Source organism: Psammomys obesus, unplaced genomic scaffold (genome assembly GCF_907164565.1).
Source record: "Psammomys obesus unplaced genomic scaffold, mPsaObe1.curated_primary_1811, whole genome shotgun sequence".
Lineage (NCBI taxonomy): Eukaryota > Metazoa > Chordata > Mammalia > Rodentia > Muridae > Psammomys > Psammomys obesus.
Window position 1 is genome coordinate 859,837 of NW_026596287.1, and position 20,540 is coordinate 880,376.

Sequence of the window (20,540 nt, forward strand, 5' to 3'; positions counted from 1 at the left end):
TTATGTCTTTAATCACTATATCTTTGATTCATACATCTTCAGAGGTGTCCTTTTAAAAGTCAAACTGTTCTGTTAATTTCACTGCTTACAAAGTTCCTGAGGGTTATCTTACACTTAACACCAAACCTACCCACAAAATGCTTTCCTGTTAGTACAGCTGATAATGCTGAATCAAAGACTCCAGGAGTGAGCCCGTGTTCTGGAAAAGCAGTATATTGACTGGATGCAGTCAGACTGTGTTCTAGAGCAACCTTGGGGTACTGCCTAGAAGGGCTCAGGAGAGGGCTGCCTTCCCACAAGTGACCTCAGAGCTTCTGAGAGAACCTGGACTAGATCTGGTTAAGCTGCTGCTGATCAAGTAGAGAAGAGAAGACTTTCTGATGTGTGATGGTATGGGGTGAATGCAGTTTATGAAACTAGGAACCCCTAGTAAGGCTTACTTAGTTCACTGGGGGCTCCAAGGCTAAGTGAGATGTTCACCCTCATCCCAGTTGTTATGGTACTGCAGCTGCCACATAACAATATTCCCTCATTGTCATGGCACCTAGGCTATCCATGTCTGTTCTCTCAGCCTGGTAATACAATAGGGCTGCTTTGATTTACATCAGGCTGAGTTGATTTTCTTTATCTTTTCGTTCAGTAGTAATAATTCTTCCAAAATTTTAATTAACATGCCATGATAATACATTTGTGGAGTGCATTGTGATATCTCAACACATGTACATTACTTACTGATCAAATTAGAGTAATTACTGCTACTTGGGTTTGGACATCTAGAGGTACCATTGTCATTACTATTTTAACTTTCTTAGAAGGCTCTAGGCTCCTCTCTTCAAGCTCTTCACAGAGTGTCCTGTCATCATGAAGGCTGTTATGTGCTGTACTGAAGGACAATGCTTTTCTGTGCTGCCTTCCCTCTACTTACAGCCAGAGCCCTAGGCTAGCCTTCACCTTTCAGAGTTCTTTTGGTAATCGGTTTTCACACTTTTAGGCCTGGAAAGGATTTTACACTTTCACAGCCACCCTCTCCATTCTCAGTTCTCACCTGTAGGACATATGTCACACTGCAGTCCATATATAATTACTTCTCATTGTTGCACTAAGCCTCTGACGAAGCAGTTGGAGGGAGAAAGGGCTTGTTCTGGCTCACAGCTTGAAGCTAGTCCAGCTGGGCAGGGAGCACCGGAGCAGGAGAGTGGGACAGTTGGTCACATTCCTCAGCAGACAGGAAGCAGAGACAATGCTGATGCTCAGCCCCCTTTTCCTAGGATCCTGGGCCCAGGCCATAGGATCCTGCTATCCAGGGCAGGTCCTTCCACCTCAGTTAAAACCTACTGAAACACCCAGAGATCTGTCTCCTCCATGACTCTGAACCCATTCAGGTTGACAGTGAAGATTAGCTTGTGCACACAACTCCCCAGACCCAGGACAGCAGGGCTGGCCCAGGCTGAACGAGCTTGGAAAGCTTTACACCCCCTCCCTTCCCCCTTCCTATCAGTCATCAGGGGTGTGCTAACTTTACCTTTGCCCTTTCTTGTTTGTTTCTTTTTGGTTTGTTTTGGGCCAGGGTCTCCTGTAAGGGAGGCTGACCTCAAACACTCTTTGCAATTGAGAGTGCTTTCAAGCCCTGGTCCTCCAGCTTTTACTCCTGGAGAAGAAGTATGTGGGTTACAGGTGTGTGCCACTATGCCTGGCTTTACTTCTTTTAATCTTCGAGATCACTTGCAGAGAATTATGTCTGAACATTGGTGTGTAACCAGGTCTGGAATGATGAGGCCCTTTGAGTAGGAACATCAGGTACTGCCTTTCAGCCTCAGTTTCCTTGACTGCAAACTGAGGGATAACAATCGGTGCCTATGCACTGAACAAAGCATGCATCTGAAATTCACAGCCCATGGTGCAATAAAGCACCAGGCATATCAGTAAAAACAACTGTAACTAATCTATTTAAATAAGAGTTGGCTAAAAATTTAATCTGAGATTGAGAATCTGTTTTAAAAGAATGAATGTTCAGAATATTCCCCAATGCCCTCATGTCATTAAAAAATACTTTTATGTTTTCCTGATTTGGGCCTAGATTTTTCCCTCAAATCAGAATTGGGGTAATCTTGAAACACCTATTACAATGCTTCTATTAGGTTTTGACTGGACAATTTGAACAATAGCAGAGGAAACCATAATCCTAAATAGCTTTTGAATCATTATTGGAAACTCCTTAAAAGGGTATGGTTTACACTGAGCTGTGTAACAACTAAGGCTGGCAACTGTGCCCGTTTCAGAGATAGTTTTCTCAACTAAAGCATGACAGCAGTACTGGATGCATCATAAAACAATCTGATTTTCAATGGATTATATTAATGTACAACCTGGCCAAAAACTAACAATAATTTTTAATACTAATTGTGAACAGTTTTCTCTATTAATCTAGTCTATAATTATGAAGTTGACTGAGATGTATTTTTTTTTTAATATATGATTAGGAATCAGCTGAGAATGAGTGCAGAAAAACCTAAATATATGTAGAAGGGACAAAGAGAGGGTGGAGGGAGAGGGAGAGATGGAGAAAGAGAATGAGAGAGACAGAAGACAGATAGACAAATGAGGGGGGATTTGAGGAATTAAAAACATAATGGGTAAAGACAAAGTTTGCCCACATGTAAGAGACAAATATGCAGTGAAGATTTTGTGAAAAGTAATGATGGTGTCAGTCATGGTATGGGTGAAAGCAGAGGCTTAGAGAAGAGAGGTTTGGGGTTTGTTTCCCCCTAGAAACCAGAAAAGTTCTTTCATCGTTCTTATTCTCCCCCAAAAGGAAGGAGGGAACACATGCAAAGACCCTCCTGAGCTCCCCAAAGGCACTGGCTCCTGAGCATGGAAGCCTGGTGCTTAGCCATCTCTCCAGCCTGTGGAACATACCTTTGGAGATCAGGCTCAGCAAGCCCTAAGCCTCACAAGCAAACACCAGCAAAGGTGCTTCTGAGGGAAATTTCACAGCCCCACGGAGGAACATGGAAGAGTGGTCAGGTGTGCTCAGGGCAGCAGCTGCAGTGAAGAGAAGCTCTGGGTTAGTCCCTGGCCAGGTGAGTCTTCAGGGTTGTATTTGAACCTTCTGGGTTTGGAGAATTCTTGTTTTCAATTATCTGTCACTGGGCCTTACTTTTTACAGTTTTCAGTGTGTATGTCAGGGGGCAAGGTAGAGGAGAAGAAAGCCCTGTGAGGAATATCATTCCCTGGGGTACAACACTTTCTCCCTCCACAATTACTACATAAGTTTGTTCTGGAAGCTGTTTCAGTCTTAATTAGAATTTAATGACTTAGGTAACAAACTGTAGAAATGGTCCTTGGAGCCACAGTCTTGAGTTTAATTAGTTAACAGAAGGATGTGCAGTTAGGGTGTGCACAGCAGCCAGGTTCTGTGCATCCAGGTGCCTGTCTCCAGTCCTCTCTTCACCTTCACTAAATTCCAAAGCTGTGAATCAGAAGGGGACCCGTGGTGTAGGCACAGAAAAAGCAATGTCTCGCTCTTTCCCTTGACCTCTTCTATGCACAAGGGATGACAAAACCGTCCATCTCTGGATATCCCATTTTCTGTGCAAGTCTCAGTCACACAGTTAGGAGAGAGAGAGTTCCCCTTGCTGTAGGCACCTTGATGGTTCAAGGTCTCTAAAAGAGATTGTTTCCTTTTTCCATTAAACAGTTCCATTGGACCCCAAGCCCAATGGAACTCATGTAAAAGACTAATCCTGTCCTACAACAACTGTCAGTAGATATGTGAAGGTTATTGACTGATTTATTGCTGGAGACAGTGAAGTTACACAGAGCCAAATTATCATGTGAATTTAAGATGAACTGTGCTTTACAAAATGATGTGCCCTTACTTGATACTGAGTTTTTTTTTTTTTTAATGGATTTCTGCTATTTTAGGTCTTATGGGAAATGGCAAAGAACCCAAAGCATGCCACAGGGTTGTTGTGAAGCAGGAGATTACAGCTTGACAGTCCAGAATGGTTTGTTATGGCCAAATCTGGTGGCAGATCACAGTTCCAAGTGCCATTCTCTGGTGCTCTGAACCAAGATTCTTTGGATTTATTCCAGGGCTGCTGTAGACGAAGTGAGCAAGGTGAGGAGCAAGGTGAGCCTGGAGCCTCTTGTCCTGTCAGAAACTCAGGACATGTCCAGAAGCTCAGAGAGATATCAGCATTGGAGCTGTTCTCCATAAGACCACCACTGGGACAACTGCTGAGGTCAGAGTATGTTCTGCCTAGTGAATAACAGTATGGAGATCAACACTTAATTTCCTGACCCTTTCAGCTCTGTTGTGGTTATGTAAGGGGATATTTAATTTTTGGAAGTCAACACTGAATTGTTTAGAAGAAATAAGTGAGCGCCTCTGCAGGATGTTGGGGGTGGAGCAATACATGAGGTGTTAGTGGTTGTTTTAAAATTGTGTTGCAGTTTCTCTCTTAACCCTGTAAGCACCCAAATAATCGAGACTGGACTATTATATTTATTTGACAAGCTTTATGGCACAAGAACTGAGTAGCATTAATCTGTTTTAACCCTCTAAGCTGATCTGGCTTCCTTCCAGCTGAAATCCTGAGATACTTGCTTTTAAGGCTTTCTCTGCTCCAGCAACTCTCTCCTGGATCTCTCTTCTCATGGCTGAATCCCCACTTCCTCTCTTTCTTCTCCTCCCTTAGCTGGCAGGAAGTCCAGCCCTATTCTCTTCCCTGTTCAGTCATTGGCTGTCAAGCCTCTTTATTGACATATCAGAGAACAATTGTGGCGCAAAGTTCAGACAGGAGATTTTTCAGAACAAGGATTGCAACCAGATATGGAAAGCACAGAATCAGCATTTGAATCTTTACATAGGACACAATAACATGCCTACAATAAAGAGCTGTGTTCACAAACCACTGTGTAAAGTCTTAGTAAATTATAACTTTTAGTTACTGGAGGGAGTATTACAGAAAGCTGTTTCCTAGACCCCTCATTGACTGTGCCAGCAGCACACCAGGTGGAAATCCTTTATTAGCAGGACAAAGGGGCTGAGAGCAGCATAGCCAAGTCCTAGAAACATTTTTCCATTTACTATTATGGAGTCAAAGGTCAAGACTGAGCCAATGTAGAAGGAGAAGATGAAATCTCCCAAGTAATAGACGAGGAAGCAGGTCATAAGAATGAGAACACTCCATGTAGCTTGGATTTCTGGGCTGGCACTATTTGTAAACCTGGAACTGTAAAGGTAGAGGACACGCCTGTGATGTTTATAGAGGTGGAGAGCCATGTAAGCACTGCTCCAGCCCATCAGACCCTGAAAGATGACATCACGAAGAGCCATGAGGGAGAGGAAAAGCCACTTAACTGTCAACCTGGACCGCAGCATGTAGCAATACCCTTCAATCACCCCAACTCTAGATCTATTCATGCTGCTGCCTGCTGTGATGTGATGAAGCAAGTTGGAGCTTATGAGAGCATTAAAGACCCAAAGGAGGAGGAGAAAGGGAAGAACTTTCCATGCAGCTTGTGGTTTGAGCTTTCTCCACAAGGAGGTCCTGGGACTGATGGTGACAGCTTGGAACATGCTAAGGAGACAGGTGGTGCAGATGGAATGGCCCCGGGCCACCCTTCCAAGATAAACCACAGTTTTACAACCGACATCACCTAGAACATTTTTGAAATGAAGTTCTGTGGCTACATACCTGACCCCTGAGGTACAAATAATGATTACATTTGTAAAGGCCAGATGAGTGAAGAAAAGGTCTATAGGTTTTTTCTCAGAATCCATGATAAATGTGTGCACATGTCTCTCAAATATAAGGAAGTTTCCTGAAATTCCAAGTCCAATAAGCGAAAGGAAGATTATTTGCTGGATGAGGTCACTCCAAATCATCTTTTGACTTCATGGTGAGAACTAGGGAAGTGGATTTTGAGAAACACAGATGAGTGAAGCTGACATCATCTCCATGGACTGTTTCTATATTCAATGGAAAGTTTCTGAATTGTGAAAATGTACATAGTTCTTTTCTAGCAGGCACATGATTGTATTCTTTGTTTTTATTCTTTTACATTTTCTTATTTTCAATGACATGGGTGATGATGATGATATTTTAGACATAAACCTCATGCTAATGTATCTACTTGCCTTTGAAAACAAATCTTTGTGTCCCTTAGTGCTAAAACTGACATTGTGGTGGTGAACACCATGTTTAGAGGATAATTTCTTTTGTCCTGGAAAGCCTTGTGCTTTTGCTGCAAAGGAAAAATCCCCAGCCCCTGCTGATGGTGATGCTCAAAACGTTATTATGGCCAGGCAGCACTTGCCTCAGGAGAGAATGCACACTACCCAAAGCACTCCTTATTCTTTTATATGGTTTTCGTTGCTGAGCAGGCAGGAGCAAGATAGCAGGTTACAAGTGCTAAAGAAAAGCAGCTAGCTTGGGCTAACCTGCAAATTAAAAAAACACTGTAATAACAGACATGGTTTTAGGTGTGACCCAGTTTGTACACATTGTTTGAACAGATGTTATCTCCTTCCAGTTATCACACCTTCCTTATTGCACACTGAACTTGGGTACAGAAAAAGTAACCCTGGGGCAAGTTTTTCTTTTTGGAGAAGACTTCTTTTTTCAAGGTTGTAAAAACAAAATTGTTTTAAACTTCTAAACCATGAGCAAGTGGCTCCTATCTTGTATGTACCCTGTAGCTAACTTGCCCAAGATGGACAACTTCCCAGTGCCCTTGGACTATTCTTTTTTTTTTTTTTTTTTTAGATTATATGAAAGAGATTTATTGGGTGGAGGTGGAGAGAGAGAGAGGAAAAGGAGAGAGAGACATGGTAAGGGGCTCTCAGGAAAGAAGCAAGGTAGAGAGAGCAAGAGAGGAGAGTAAGAGAGAGACAAAGCAGTGGGTTGGTCCTTCTCTCGCTTGCCTGGACTATTCTTCAAACTGCTGATTGTTGTAATATTTTACTGTCTCACTAGTTTACAAGGTAATAGCTGACAAGATTAACAGCTGACTCCTAGGTTCTGCTATTTGTAGGAAATGCTTGCTTGCTGCCATGGCTGAGACACCTGTTAGATGCCTACTACAAGAAGATTTGTGTGTACCCAGTATGAGTTAACCTGGCTCCTCAAAAATTATAACTTTGTGGGTTTTGCCTTTAAAATCCTTAGACTAACAATAGCCACGGCCTAACTTGGAGAATTCTTTGGTTCTTCCTGGCCAGTATTATTAATGCCTCTTTTTACTAAATTTATTCTTGTCATCTTGAATCTCTGAACAACCTCAGACCTATAATAAGGTGACCATTTTCTTCCTAGAAAAATGCTAACTATATACTGCAGAGTTTCAAACCCAATGTGATCCCAAGAAATAACTTTAGATGTTTCTTCCTTTTCACTTTTATGGCCATTGTGTAGCAGATTCCTACAAGATTAAAACTTTCCTTCTTGAAGGGAAGCTCCTTAAAACAGGATGTAAGAAGGGAGGTGAAACAACAGTATGTGTTGTGGGGGCAGTGTGAAACATCCCATTCTGTAGGGATGCTTATTCTTCCAATGTAAACAACATGATAACTTCAGGAAGTCCCTGAAGCTGACTTACCCACTAGTTCCCACCCCTTCATATATATATGTGTTGGTATAATGTTCTTGTGGAATGCATATAATTTACCCTTGTTCATTCACATGCTGATTTCTCTACCCCACTAACTGATTTCAATCTAGACATTCAATCCGGACCCATCTTAAGTTTGTGTAAGCATGCTTCCATTTGTTTTCTGAAATGAAATGCCAATGAAATGACCAGCCAGTGCTGAGCAATGGAAAGAACAGGGTGGGACATCCTGGTCTGGAGGGGAGGAGAAAGAAGCGAGTGAGAGGGGAAAAGAAGAGAGATTGGGGAGGATAGAACCTGGAAACATCAGGAGAGATGAATTGAACCTAAGATATAATAAAAAAGCAAGTATAACTGGGAAATCTGAATGGGAGAAAGCTATGCAGGCTTGGAGGTTTAGGATGGAGTAATTATTGTCCAGCATTGTGCTCCAGATTAATTAAATAAATCCTAGTCTTTGTATGGTGATTTGGGTATACAGGTGGTTTAGGAGTCATTGCTGTTTAACTAAAAGATTAATAAAATAAATATTAATAATCAGCAACAAATATGTAAACAGATTACTGAAAGACTCTTTCAGACAAGTCCAGTTGTTTGAAAGAAGCAGGGACTAGCCAAGTTGCTAAGAACAGGCTCAGACCAACTGGGCTACCTGGACAGGAGGCCCTCTAACCTATTGAGCTGTTTGCAGGGTGTATAGACTATTCTAGGTTTTCAGCTTTTGTGAGCCTTTGAGTCATCTCTGTACCATAAGTAACTCCTTACCCATTAATACACATGTTAAGTAACTGAAATAAAATTTATTTATAAAGTGCAAGGCTTTTTTTTATTCCTGCTCTTGCTCTTAATAATGACATGGAGATCAGTATATTTATTAAAAGCTTCAGGCCCTATTTCTGGGCAGATAATTAGCTATTCTACCCCAAATTCTGGTCTGGGCTACTTCCTGGCCATGTGGCCTGTTACCTGCCATCTTAGTCTTGCTCTGGCACCTCCTTCTTCATCTTTGTTTCAATGGAGACTCCCAGTCCCCACTTGAGACCCTCTCTCTGTCCCTGAGTCCAAGAAATTGGGCTCCACAATTCCTGCCTTAACTTGCAAGTCCAGGTATTGGCCACTCAGCAAATTTTTTTTTTGACCAATCAAAAAGTAATGGAAAACAAGGTTGACAATACACAAAAACAGGAGACACTTCATAATAATGACAATGCCAAAATCTGGACTGTAGACAGATTGGGTACTAAAACCAGCATTTGAATGCACAGTACACCAAAACATCCTCCAACATATTGGTTTACCAAGCTATAATTTGGTGGTGTCTATGCTTTGCTCTACCCTTGGGTTCCTGTCTCGAGCAAGTAGACATTTTTTTCCATCGCTTCAAACTAGCATCCAATGACAACACCAAATAAACAACTTGTTGCTTCTGGGTTGTTAAAGTGCTTCCTAGATCCTTTCTACTATGTTTCTCTATGTTTAAGCCCTGGACAAATCACTTTTGAATTAATAATAAATGGTAGCTTTTCCCAAAATGTTTATTTTGCTAAATGGAATTATGTTTTCTAATTAGGTATTATGTAGTAGGTTTCAATAAGGTTTTTACATACATCCTTGATTTAGTTTGCTGTGATAAAACATTGAGAAAAGCTATTTGGGAAGGAAAGTATTTGGCTTCCACTCCCTCATCACAGTCCCTCATAGGGGGAAAATTAAAAGGAACCTGGAGGTGGAAACTAAAGCAGAGACCATGAAGGAATGGTTTGCAATCCCTGGTTTTCTCAGCTACCTCTCCTATAGGGTATAGGTCCACCTGCGCAGCTGTGCTGGCTAGTTTTATGTCGACTTGACACGAGCTAGAGTGTTATTTGCGAAGCAGGAACATCATTTGGGAAAATTCCCCCACCAGACTGGCCTGTTGGCAAGTCTTTGTTGCATTTTCTACATTGATGATGGATTGGGAAGAGCCTATTCACTGTGGGTAATGCCGTCCCTGGGATGGTGGTCTTAGGTTCTATAACATAGCAGGCTGAGCAAGCCCCGAGGGAGCAAACCAATAGACAACACTCCTCCAGGGCCTCTACTTCAGTTTCTCCGTCCAGTTTCCTGCCTTCAGGTCCTCCCCTGACTTCCCTGAATGATTAACTTCCCCTAAGTTGTAAGATAAAATAAACCCATTTTCTTCACATTTTTTTTTTGGTCATGATGTTCTATCAGAGCAATAGAAAGGTAACTAAAATACATCTATTATTCTTGTCTTATTTTCTATAAATTTAAATTGAGCTGTTATGTCATTTCTTATAATTTTTTTGAACTCACCGTATTTCATAAATTCCAGAAAAATCTCTTCATGAAAAGACTTAAGGGAGGGGCTAAGGGGGGGATACAAAGTGAATAAAGTGTAATTAATAAAAATAAATAAATAAATAAAAAAGAAAAGACTTATAATATTCTAACTGGTCAAAAATTAGCCTCTAATGCTGGTACTTTAGTTCATATCAATGAAACAAAGAGATAGCACTGTAATATTCTTCACATCGCAACTTTCAAAAAGCAAGTGTGTTGAATGGTTATTAATATTTGATAATTATTAATAATTAGTATTTAATTATTAAGGTGGCAGTTATTCTTTAATCTGCTATTATAAAATAAAAGACACAGAAACTTGTCAGATTTTTAATGAGCCCTAATGCACTGAGGCTACACAGGTATTAAACCTCTGAGCTATATTGTCTAGTTTCCATCCCAAATCCCCATAAACACTTGCGCATGTTTTCTATTTGGGCTGCTTCTCTCCATCATGCCAGTCCTCAGAATGAGCATCTCCTGGCCACCTGTAAGTTCACACTAACCCATGGCAACCTGCTCCTTGCTCCTCCTCCTCTCTTTCCTCCTCCTGCTCTCTCTCTGATCTCCAAAGCCTGCAAACCTAGGCTTCACCTACCTCTCTCTTACTCAGTCCAGGCTGTAGGCAACTTTATTTGGCAATCAGAAACAATCTGGAAGGCAAGGCTTACACCACGTCATTTTGGATATTTGAGAACGTGCTTGTAAGGATCTTGGGAAGCAAGCAAGTAACATTTGCATACATAGTAGCTCCAGATCAGCCCCAACATTTCCCCTTTCTGTCTTATTAAAAAGGCTGAATAGAATATTATGTAAGAAGTGGGAAATAGTAAGACTGGAGAGGACAGGAACTCCACAAGGAGAGCAACAGAACAAGAAAATTTGAACACAGGGAACTTCCCAGAGACTCATACTCCAACCAAGGACTATTCGTGGAGATAACCTAGAACCCTGACAATGCAGCCACTTCTGATGAGAACTGATAGACTAAGATCAGAAAGAAGGGGAGGAGGACCTCCCCTCCTCTTGGGGGAGGGGCATGCATGCAGAAAGAGGGGGAGGGTGGAACGGGGAGGGGAGGAGGGAGGGGCTTATGGAGGATACAAAATGAATAAAGTGTAATTAATAAAAGTTAAATAAAAAATTAAAAAAGGCTGCTTTTTTAAAATAATAAACTACATACAGTAAGAACAATCATGAAACAGGAAAACCATACGTAAAAGTTACATTCATAAGGTTTAGCTTATTTGTATTTGTCAACCTTGAAGAAAATACCATCTATCCTATCTTGGTGAGTCCAGAGTTCTGTACTAAGCCGTTCTCTGTCATATCTTGTATTAATTAACCTAAAAACATATTTCTAGAACTTAAACCTCTGTTTAAATCCTAAACAATTTAACCATAATCGTGAAACTATAACTATCTAGTATTCAACCCCACCAGAGAGTTTCAGGGCAATAAAATTATAAACTGAGTAAGCAGGAATTTCATGCCAGCAGCTTCTGAAACTGTAGAGGTGACAGAGACAGTTTACTGCCTGATCAGTCACCCACTATCTCTCTACAACCCTGGGGTGTCATCTTCAGCCTTCTTGCCCAGTGTGTCTGATAGACTAACTGGGAAGAAGGGTTACTTACAGGATGATTTTAAGATAGCTGCGTGACTGAGGCTGACCCCCGCATGAGTGAGAGCGCACAGAAGCTGGGAAATCTGGAGCAGACCGCACAGCCTGCAGGCAGCTCGACAGGCTGGAGAGTGACCTTTCCAAGTGATTTCGTTCTAAGCCTCTTCTAGGCAGCTCTGCTCTTTTCTGCTTCTCCCAGGAAGTTGGTCTGGTCTTAGAAGTCTTCTTTGTTGTGATGGAAAGTCTTTTTTGTAGCCTTTGCTCAGTCAGACTGAGAAGAATGCTCAGCTTTTATGTTCTAGTCTGGCAGGGAGGGGCCTAGTGCAGCTCAGCGGTATTAGGGACTTTCTGAAGCCATTTTTGAGTTGATAATTGTTTTGCTTAAAGAGCTTCCTTGCAGAGTGGAATGTTTCCATACCAGAGGAAACTGTTACACAATACTCAGCTATAAAAGTGTGTAAGTCCAGGAACTGTTTCTCAGGAATGAAAGACACCGGGATGTCTGAACCTATCCTTAGGATTTTGCACTTTGCCTGCATTCTGTATGTTTAGTTTGAGATTCGACAGGTCGTCTTGTTTTTGTTTTTGCCCTTCCTTGCCTTTATTACCTTCTGATTACTAACCAAGTTCAGCAGACTTCTCTGTCCTGAAGGTTTCTGGACACAGCTGCTTCCCTGCTACTAGGCAGCCCGGTGGCTTCTAGCACACCAATTGCTGCCTTTCAATCTTTGTTTTTTTCGGAGAGACTAAAGGTTGCACCAGTACATGCTGAAAAGCCTGCTCAACCCTAAATCAGAGTGTGAGCAGCTGTAACTAGCACATCTCTTTAAAGCAATATAAAATGATCAATTATTTTGTCTTTCCATATACCTCAATGCCCTTATGTACTAATCAAGTATTTTCTTGTGTCTTTTCCTTTTTTCCCCCCCTACCTTTCCTGGGATTACTAATTTTTCAGCTCTCTCATTTTACAAACTGTCCACAGATCAGGATCAGATTCATTTTTAACTTGAGACATCTAAGAAGTTAGTTTTTCAGTACCAGAGAATAAAAATGAATGTCAGAGAAGGGAGGGACAAGTAGTACCCTAACTGTTTTTATTGTTTGTTTGTTTTTCTTGTTGGCAGCCCTGGGGATTTAATCTCAGGCTTCCTACATTCAAGACAAACATTGCCTCTGAGCTGTAGCCCCCAATCTCCAAATGGCTTTTGCAGCACTACAGCAAACTGTTTTAGAGGAGAAGCTTTACTGTCAGATTCATGTCTAATCTACCACCCAGATAACACTGCCCTGGCAGGTAGAAGCCCATCCCAGGCCCTGGAGCCTCAAATAAATATGAGATTAGCGCTCCTTGGACACAATACTGCGATAAATTTGAGGGAGGTCCTCTCAAATGATACTAAACAAACAACTCAGTAAAACAGTAAGAATTCTCAAAAGAAAAACTTCTTGACAACAGAGCTCTTAAGAAACAGGAATGTAGCAAGTGAAGCCGAATTACATATGCATACTAATTTGCATGGAGCTAGGGAGATGTTAAGGATGGATACACAAATAATGCCTTCAAATAAAACACAGTGCACATGGGACTTAGAAATATAATAAAAAGAGAAAGATGGCACGTTCAAAACATGGTGATATACCAACGTTGATACCTTGCAACGTCAGGTAAAGAAATGTATGTCACTAATTCAGGCAACAGAACCATGACAAAGGTGGAAATTAAGGCCTAAATGAATTGAGTTTGGCTAGAAACTCAGAAGAGCATATGACGAGGACCTATGACAAGGACACAGATTTCTGTAAAGATATGCAATCTTGGACTCGGACAGAGATACCCCAGCAACAGTGGGGTGACAGTCGCTGGAAATGGTCTCATTCATTATTTCTGGGCTAAGCCACATAAATTTAGATATAGGCAGCAGAGGGAAGGTCTTAAGTCTTTCAAACCCTCTCTTGACTCCCTGGCTTATTAAAAAAAGACATTAACATTCACTGTTCAGGGGGCAGTTTATGTGGCCCTTGTGTACAGCAAGAGAGCCTCAAGTCTACTCACCTTGGCAGCTGTGGTGCTGTCGGGTTCTGCATTCATCCTGGAAGGTAAGCCTTCCCGCACTGCATTTATATTTCTAGGGCTATGGAGCCTCAGCTGTCAGAAAGTGTCTCAGTTGTCACAGTTGCAATGCTGCCACAGAGAAAGGACCTGTCCCTGAAGTACAGACGTCCCTCCACAATTACTTCATTACTTTGTCTCGGGAATCACCTTAGTATTAATTAGGGTTTAATTGTGTTCATAGAAGTGCATGAAATGAGACAGCAAACAATGACTGGAGTTTCTATACCCAGACTTTCCCATTTCTGGAGCCCTGTGCAGAAGGGTATGTGGTCCAGTGGTACATGCACTAGAACTTGATAGAGGAGGACAAGTCAGATGGGTGAGGGAGTTCAGGACGGGGAGAGCTGTGGGTCAGGCAGGACAGCCGATGATGTCTCACAGATGTAACAGCCCGGGTAAGGAGCTTCTGCCCTTGGAAGGGCAGCTACTGAGGTGGTATCAGGATGGAGGGGAACCCTATTTGTAGACACCCACATTCATAGTGAAGAAAAGTCCGTGAGTGAAGTTAATGAAGGAAATGTACAGGAAAAGCATCTTTTGGCTGTCGCTTGGTAGACATCATTGCACGAAGCGAGTCACCCTCCTCCCAGTTGCAACAAGTGCTCGAGATGTGCAGCTGTCAACAAGTAATATCTCGGAAGGACGTGATGTAGCTGGATCTTGGCTTGATCCAGAGTTGAGTACACAGGTCCCCCTACCTAAAGGAGGAGTGCTTTCTTTGATGCTCTTTTTATATCACTTTGTGAATTTTCCATGAACTGGTCCTGCAAGTCTGGACAACCAGAGGGCAGCCTTCTGAGAACCAGGAGAAGCACCGATGTTGCTGGAAGCTCCGAACCATGTTCTTGAGCACTGTGAAACTCCAAACATTCTTCATTTTCCCCCTACAGCTTCCCACTGCAGCGTCTGTGTGTGTGCAGGCGTCCCCAGTACATCTAAGTGTCCTCAGAGGACACCGTTGCGTTCCAATTCCATGCAAACCCTGTAGTGGCATTTGATGACCAGGCGGTCCCATATGTAAAGTAGTGGGCTACTGATGCCCTGTACTCTGAAGACATGGGTCCAAATTTTACCTGAGTAGTTATGTTTTAAGTTTGCAGCAGCTTACCCCTAGAATCTGGTCTGGGCCCACAGTTCTGCCAGGAGCAGCCCAACCCATTAAGTCTTCTATTCCTTGCTCTCCTCCAGTCACTATGACTTTCATGTTCCTTTTTTAAAAAAACATCGTTGTTTTTACTTTTTTGAGAATTTCATACATGTGTACCCTGGCCTTACACAGTTTCCACTCTCCTTGCCTCCATTCCTTCATTGCCGTAGCTCTTCACCTAGTGTGTGTGTGTGGGTGCTTGTGAGAAAATTCCCCAGGTCCATGCTGATATATCTCCTGCTGTGGTCACTGTGCAGGTCTTGTTCAGACAAGCATCTTTTTGAAGTTTCATGGGTGTAATACCGCTGTCCTCTTTAGAAGACACTACTGCTCAGCAGGTATGCTTCTCCTCTGACTTTTACAATCTTCTTTCTCCCCTCTTCTGCAAAGTTCTTTGAGCCTTAGGTGTAGGGGATGTACTGTGGTCTTATCAAGAGGAGCTAGAAGTCCACTGTCTTTTATTCTAGGTGTTTGACCACGTGTAAATCTCCGTAGTAGCCTCTGTCTGCAGCAAACGAAGATTTTTTTTTTTTTCATGAGGGGTGTGTAGGTGTACTTTAAATCCATTTTATTGGGATTTCTTATGCCTGTACCTGCCTTCCAGCCACCAACACCCCCCATAGGTAGGAGATAAGGAATGTTAGAAGGGAAAGGGACATAGACCTTTTTAAGGCTTAGTTTTTTTTGTGGCAATTCCAATCTAACCAGAAAACCAGCAGCAGCCTTCTTTTTCCTGAGACTCCTTTTCCTCTCAGTGATCAGGTATTTATACCCTCTCAGAGTCTTCAGAATTAAGCTATTTGCAGCTGGCAAAGATCGTGCCCCTCTCTGAGCCTCCACAAGGGAATCATAGTTAACAGATGTGGACAAACTAAAAGGAGACCCACCCATATCCCACACTTGGGATTAAGACAAAAACATATTTACATAATGTAACTGGGTATTTAAAGAAACCAAAACATTCACTACAGGGGTGTCTTAGGGTTTTATTGCTGTGACCATGACAACTCTTATTAGGAAAATATTTAATTGGGGCTGGCTTACAGTTATTAGTCATTACTGTCATGGAGGAAACCGGGAGAAATGATGCTAGAGATGCAGCTGACAGTTATTATCTAGATTAGTAGGCATCAGGAAGAGTGTCATTGGCCTGACTTGAGCCTTTGAAACCTAAAAGCTCACCCTCAGTGACACAGTTCCTTCAAGAAGACCAGACCTATTCTAACAAGCCACATGTCCTAATTCCTTCAAATAATGCCACTCCCTATGAGCTTATATGGTCATTTTTATTCAAACCACCACAGGGGCCAAGAGCTACACCTATCTGTGGGCTGAAACACAGCTGAAAACTATTTTGAAATAGAAAATGGCAGTAGTAGGTTTCCTCTACAGTCTACACCCTTTCAAGCCATGGGATCTTGGCTAGGGTTATTGATAAGGCCAGGCATCAGTTTTCTCCCATTGAGAAGCTCTGAAATCCAATTAGACAACTGTTGGCTATCCCTAAGATATATGTGCCAATATTGAATCATTAGAGATATCTTGCCAGGCCAGCTATTGTAGTTTGAATGCTTTATAGTTGAATACAACTAATGCTTGTTTTTTTTTTTTTTCCCTTACCAGCTTATACATCACCTTATAATACTATTTAGAGCTAGTCTTCAGGGAAACTTCCATAAGCTCCTCCTTAAGGAGGAGCTAGTCAACACCAGCTTGATTCCTCCCAGCCCTGTGTGCAAAGTTTGTGATATCTTCAGCAAAAAGCTGTTGACTTCAAGTTGTGGGAAGTAACCAAAGACAATGGCTGTAGCCTATATTATGTTGGAGGTCTTTGGACACCCTTGACCAATAACTCAAAGAGTAGTGTTTCTTGTTAGGCATTAGGGTTTTTATTAGTCCATAGCTTCTGAGAGGATTATTATCCTCTGTGTAGGGTCTCTATCTATAGTAGCTATATATATATATATGCAGATAAGTAATATGTATCTAAAGTAAGCTCATGAAGTAAGATTTTCCTTTTCAAACATCCCTAGTGTTATTTATCTCTACTCCCTTCTTTTTCCCTTTGCATCCCTCCATCATCCTCCCCATGTGTTTCTTGATTAGACAAATTTATCTTTCAAATGATCATACGAATTTTTCAAGTTACAGAGGAATATTTCCCAGATATTTATGTATTTTACCTTTACTAACTTATTGTTCTCTTGATATTTGGCAGATTTCTTCATAAGGCTTTTGATTTCAATGAATTCATATAATCTGTGTACAATCCTTCTCAAAAGCAACTTAAGATTTTAATTTTATGGAGGACAGAGAAGATTCAGAGTGATTCGGAGATTCAAAGATTCTGGATCTGGTTTAAACACACATTTTAGTTACTACTATAAAAAGAGACAGTAAACTTTCAAACATGCTAATCATTTATTTATTTTTTTTATTCCTCTCTCTCTCTGTTCCAAAACAAGGTTTCCCTGTGTAGCCCTGGCTGTCCTGGACTTGATTTGTAGATCAGGCTGATCTTGAACAAAGAGAAGCTTCTGTTTCCCCAAGCGCTGGGATTACAGGCATGCATCAAAACACCCAGCTGACTATTTTTTTTTTTTTTTTTTTTTTTTTTTTTTTTTTTTTTTTTTTTTTTTAGTGATTCACAATATGCTTGCTTGTATAAAGTATGTTGTTCTGTATACTATATAATCTTAGTGGTCCACAGTCTTGCACTGTGGCTGTGAGAAATCATTAAATGAGAATGGACAGGCCCAGCATTCTGATGAACTCTGTGCTGGGGCTCTCCAGTTGACATGGAATCTGTAGTCAAATTGTGATGACTTGGTCCCAAGGGGACAGGGAAGAAGTGGTGAGACTTAATCACCATGGATACGATTGTTGTGGTCATGGAAACAATAGTGACAAGAACAGCTCAAAGCAGAGAAACACTTTGTATTGATCGGCTGATCATGGTTTCTGATAACTGTAAAATTCAAGTGGTCTAGAACTCTACCAGAATTCTGCCTGCTTTATATAAGGAGAAAATTATCAGATCTAGATTCATCTAACTTGAAACACTACAACTGTTTATCAATGAGTTTCCCAATTTGTATCAATTTCAAAATTTCACTCTCAAAGCCTCTGCAAAGAGGAAGAAGCCAGAGCCTCTGCCATAGATGCTGCCACATATATGTTCTGTCAGTCACTCTCCCATTCTTGCACAAATCAACTGTACTCATTTCCTAGGCTACTTTGTAGTAAGAAATAAAATCATTTAGCCCTTTCAGATTTGATTGAACACTAGTGTAAACTGACACCCGTTTTTTGAAAGTTAGATTTTTGGATTTTATTTTTACTTTATGTGTGTGAGTATCTGTGCATCACATGCATGCAGTGTCTGTGGAGATCTGAAGTGGGTATCAGATCCCCTGGGAATAGAGTTACAGATGTTTGTGAGCAGACAATTGAAAGAGAGTCCTATGAAAGAGCATTCAGTACCCTCAACCATGGAGAGAGAAAGAAAATCAGTTCGGTGTGCATGTTTCATGAGAGCTGTGTGAAGCCTCTCTGGGGAGGCAAGTTTCTCCCCTGACAGTGCCAGCGCTTCAGCCTCTCTCTTCCTCAAGGGTAGGACTGACTCCGGGGCAAATGTTTGGATTATTGCATCAATATGCTAAGAGTAAAAAGTAGGGGACATCTGTCTCTCTTTAGAATATCTTTTCTCCTTCCAGGACACCTCTTTCCCTGTCTCATTCCAGTGACAGAAAGGGCTGAGGAACTTCCTTGACTTTGAGGCCATTGAAGCCCATAAATCTAGATGGTTCTCATTCATTTCTTCCTTATCTCTACCTCTATCTTCCTGATAATGGGGTCACCTCCATTTTTTTTTTCCCAAGTGAGAAAGAGTTCCAAAGCCACGTGATGGCAATAGTAGAGTGGAAGGTGGGTATTATCTGTCCAGCATCCATCCAAGGGAAAGTTTCTGCCAACTGTAAATGCCTGTTTGAATGATTCAGGAATCTATTTTCTGTTGCCATAAAATGTTTGAGATTAAGTACTTAGTGACAATGTCATCTTAGATCACAACTCTTATGTCAGGAAGATCCAAATATCATAGCACTACCATCCTGGTGATGGATTCCTGGATGTTTCACAATGTAGTTCAGAAAGAGAACAAAATATGTCTACATATGGAAGGGCCCATTGTGTGGCGTGGTTTGCCTTATAACCCACCACTATAAGAATGATTCATTCCTAGACACCTCCTTTAAGTGCTCTTGAGGAGTCAGCTGATGAGCTGATTCTACTCCATGTAAGGTTCTACCACCTCAGTCCTGCCCGATGAGCCTCACACTTCAACCCCTTGACCTCTGAGAGATGCTAAAACCATATTGAAGCCACAGAAGCTGCTTAACATGCAAATAAAGTTTAACATGTCTGAAACTCTATATGCCTTCCTTATCTGACCATGTAATCCATCTGAAGAATTATCAGCCATTTACCCAGGATTTCTAATCAAAAGAGGACTCTCTCATACCCTAGTCTTCAGTAAACTGTATTAGTTCTATCTTAAATTATTGGAAATCCAACTAGACCCTCATATGTCTTTAACTATTACCACCCAAATAAAAATTTCCCACATTTTGATATACATAGAGATTCTCTGATCACATCCTGCATTAAAACACTCTGATCTTGAATCCCGCTCTTGCATGGTGATTTTGAGTTTGAACTGCCACATTTTCTGTCTACCAAGCCACACTTTCCCTAGGCTCATCCCACATGACTAGGTATAAGGGTATTGAAAGAGAATTTCACTGTTTGGTTGCTCTCAAAAGCAGCTTCGACTGAAGGACCTGTCATTGGCCGTGATAGTACTATCACAGAACCATGAAGACCTTTTGTTGCCTCTCCTTTCCTATTGCATTTGCACCACTGTCTGAAAGCTCTCCTTGCCATACTCTGCTCAAAACCAACTTGAATCTTACACATTCAGTCTTGTTTTGCATTAGCACAATTCTCTCTAATATTTCTTTCTCCTCCCAACCATGGCCAATGACAGCACCAAAAGGTGACTTTTAAAACCTGCCATTCTTTTACTGAAAGTTCTTCAATGGTCACGTATTATACTTAAGACCAAACATACCCATAGTGTCTATTACTTGAGTTTTTGCCACATAGACCATTTAGTCATTTGCAAAATAAAGTGAGTCCATTCCGTAAAAGGATGTAAAGGAACTGTGGGAAAAAAAAAAAAAAGAACCTGCCCTAAACAATTAAAACCTATTTGTAAAATCCTGGATTAACTTAATGATTTGATATGTTAGAGCGTTAGGGCACAGAAAATTCATCTTGGTGAAAAGGAGAAACAAGTATTTTAGTTGGTCCTTGAAGGGTATCTCATCAGTCAGAGTTATCTCACCATAGCTGTCTCTCACAGGGGCCATAATTAGCAATTAGTCCACAGGCAAATGCCTCTTAATCCCACTTGGCTCCAGAAGCCTGGATGTTTCCTAGAGAGCTGCTGGTTTTGTTCTCAGCAAAGGAATCAGTCCCAGCAGCAGCAACAGAGCAAATGTACTCAGAGACAAGAGGGAAGGTCAAACAAGCACAAGGCAGAATGATCTTACCTCAGACCCACATATCTATCTATCTATCTATCTATCTATCTATCTATCTATCTATCTATCTATCTATCTATCTATCTA

General features: G+C 41.4%; 1 protein-coding gene across 1 annotated transcript; it reads right to left on the reverse strand.

Annotated features, from left to right (window-relative positions):
• Positions 1-4,990: 4,990 nt before the first annotated feature.
• LOC129668882 (putative vomeronasal receptor-like protein 4) lies at positions 4,991-5,893 on the reverse strand. The gene has a single exon (XM_055596979.1). It carries the CDS (start codon positions 5,891-5,893, stop codon positions 4,991-4,993), a length of 903 nt encoding a protein of 300 aa, XP_055452954.1.
• Positions 5,894-20,540: the final 14,647 nt, after the last annotated feature.

Bases quoted from the DNA above. Each gene is read 5' to 3' on its own strand.
- LOC129668882 (XM_055596979.1), bottom strand. From the start codon at position 5,893: ATGATTTGGAGTGACCTCATCCAGCAAATAATCTTCCTTTCGCTTATT.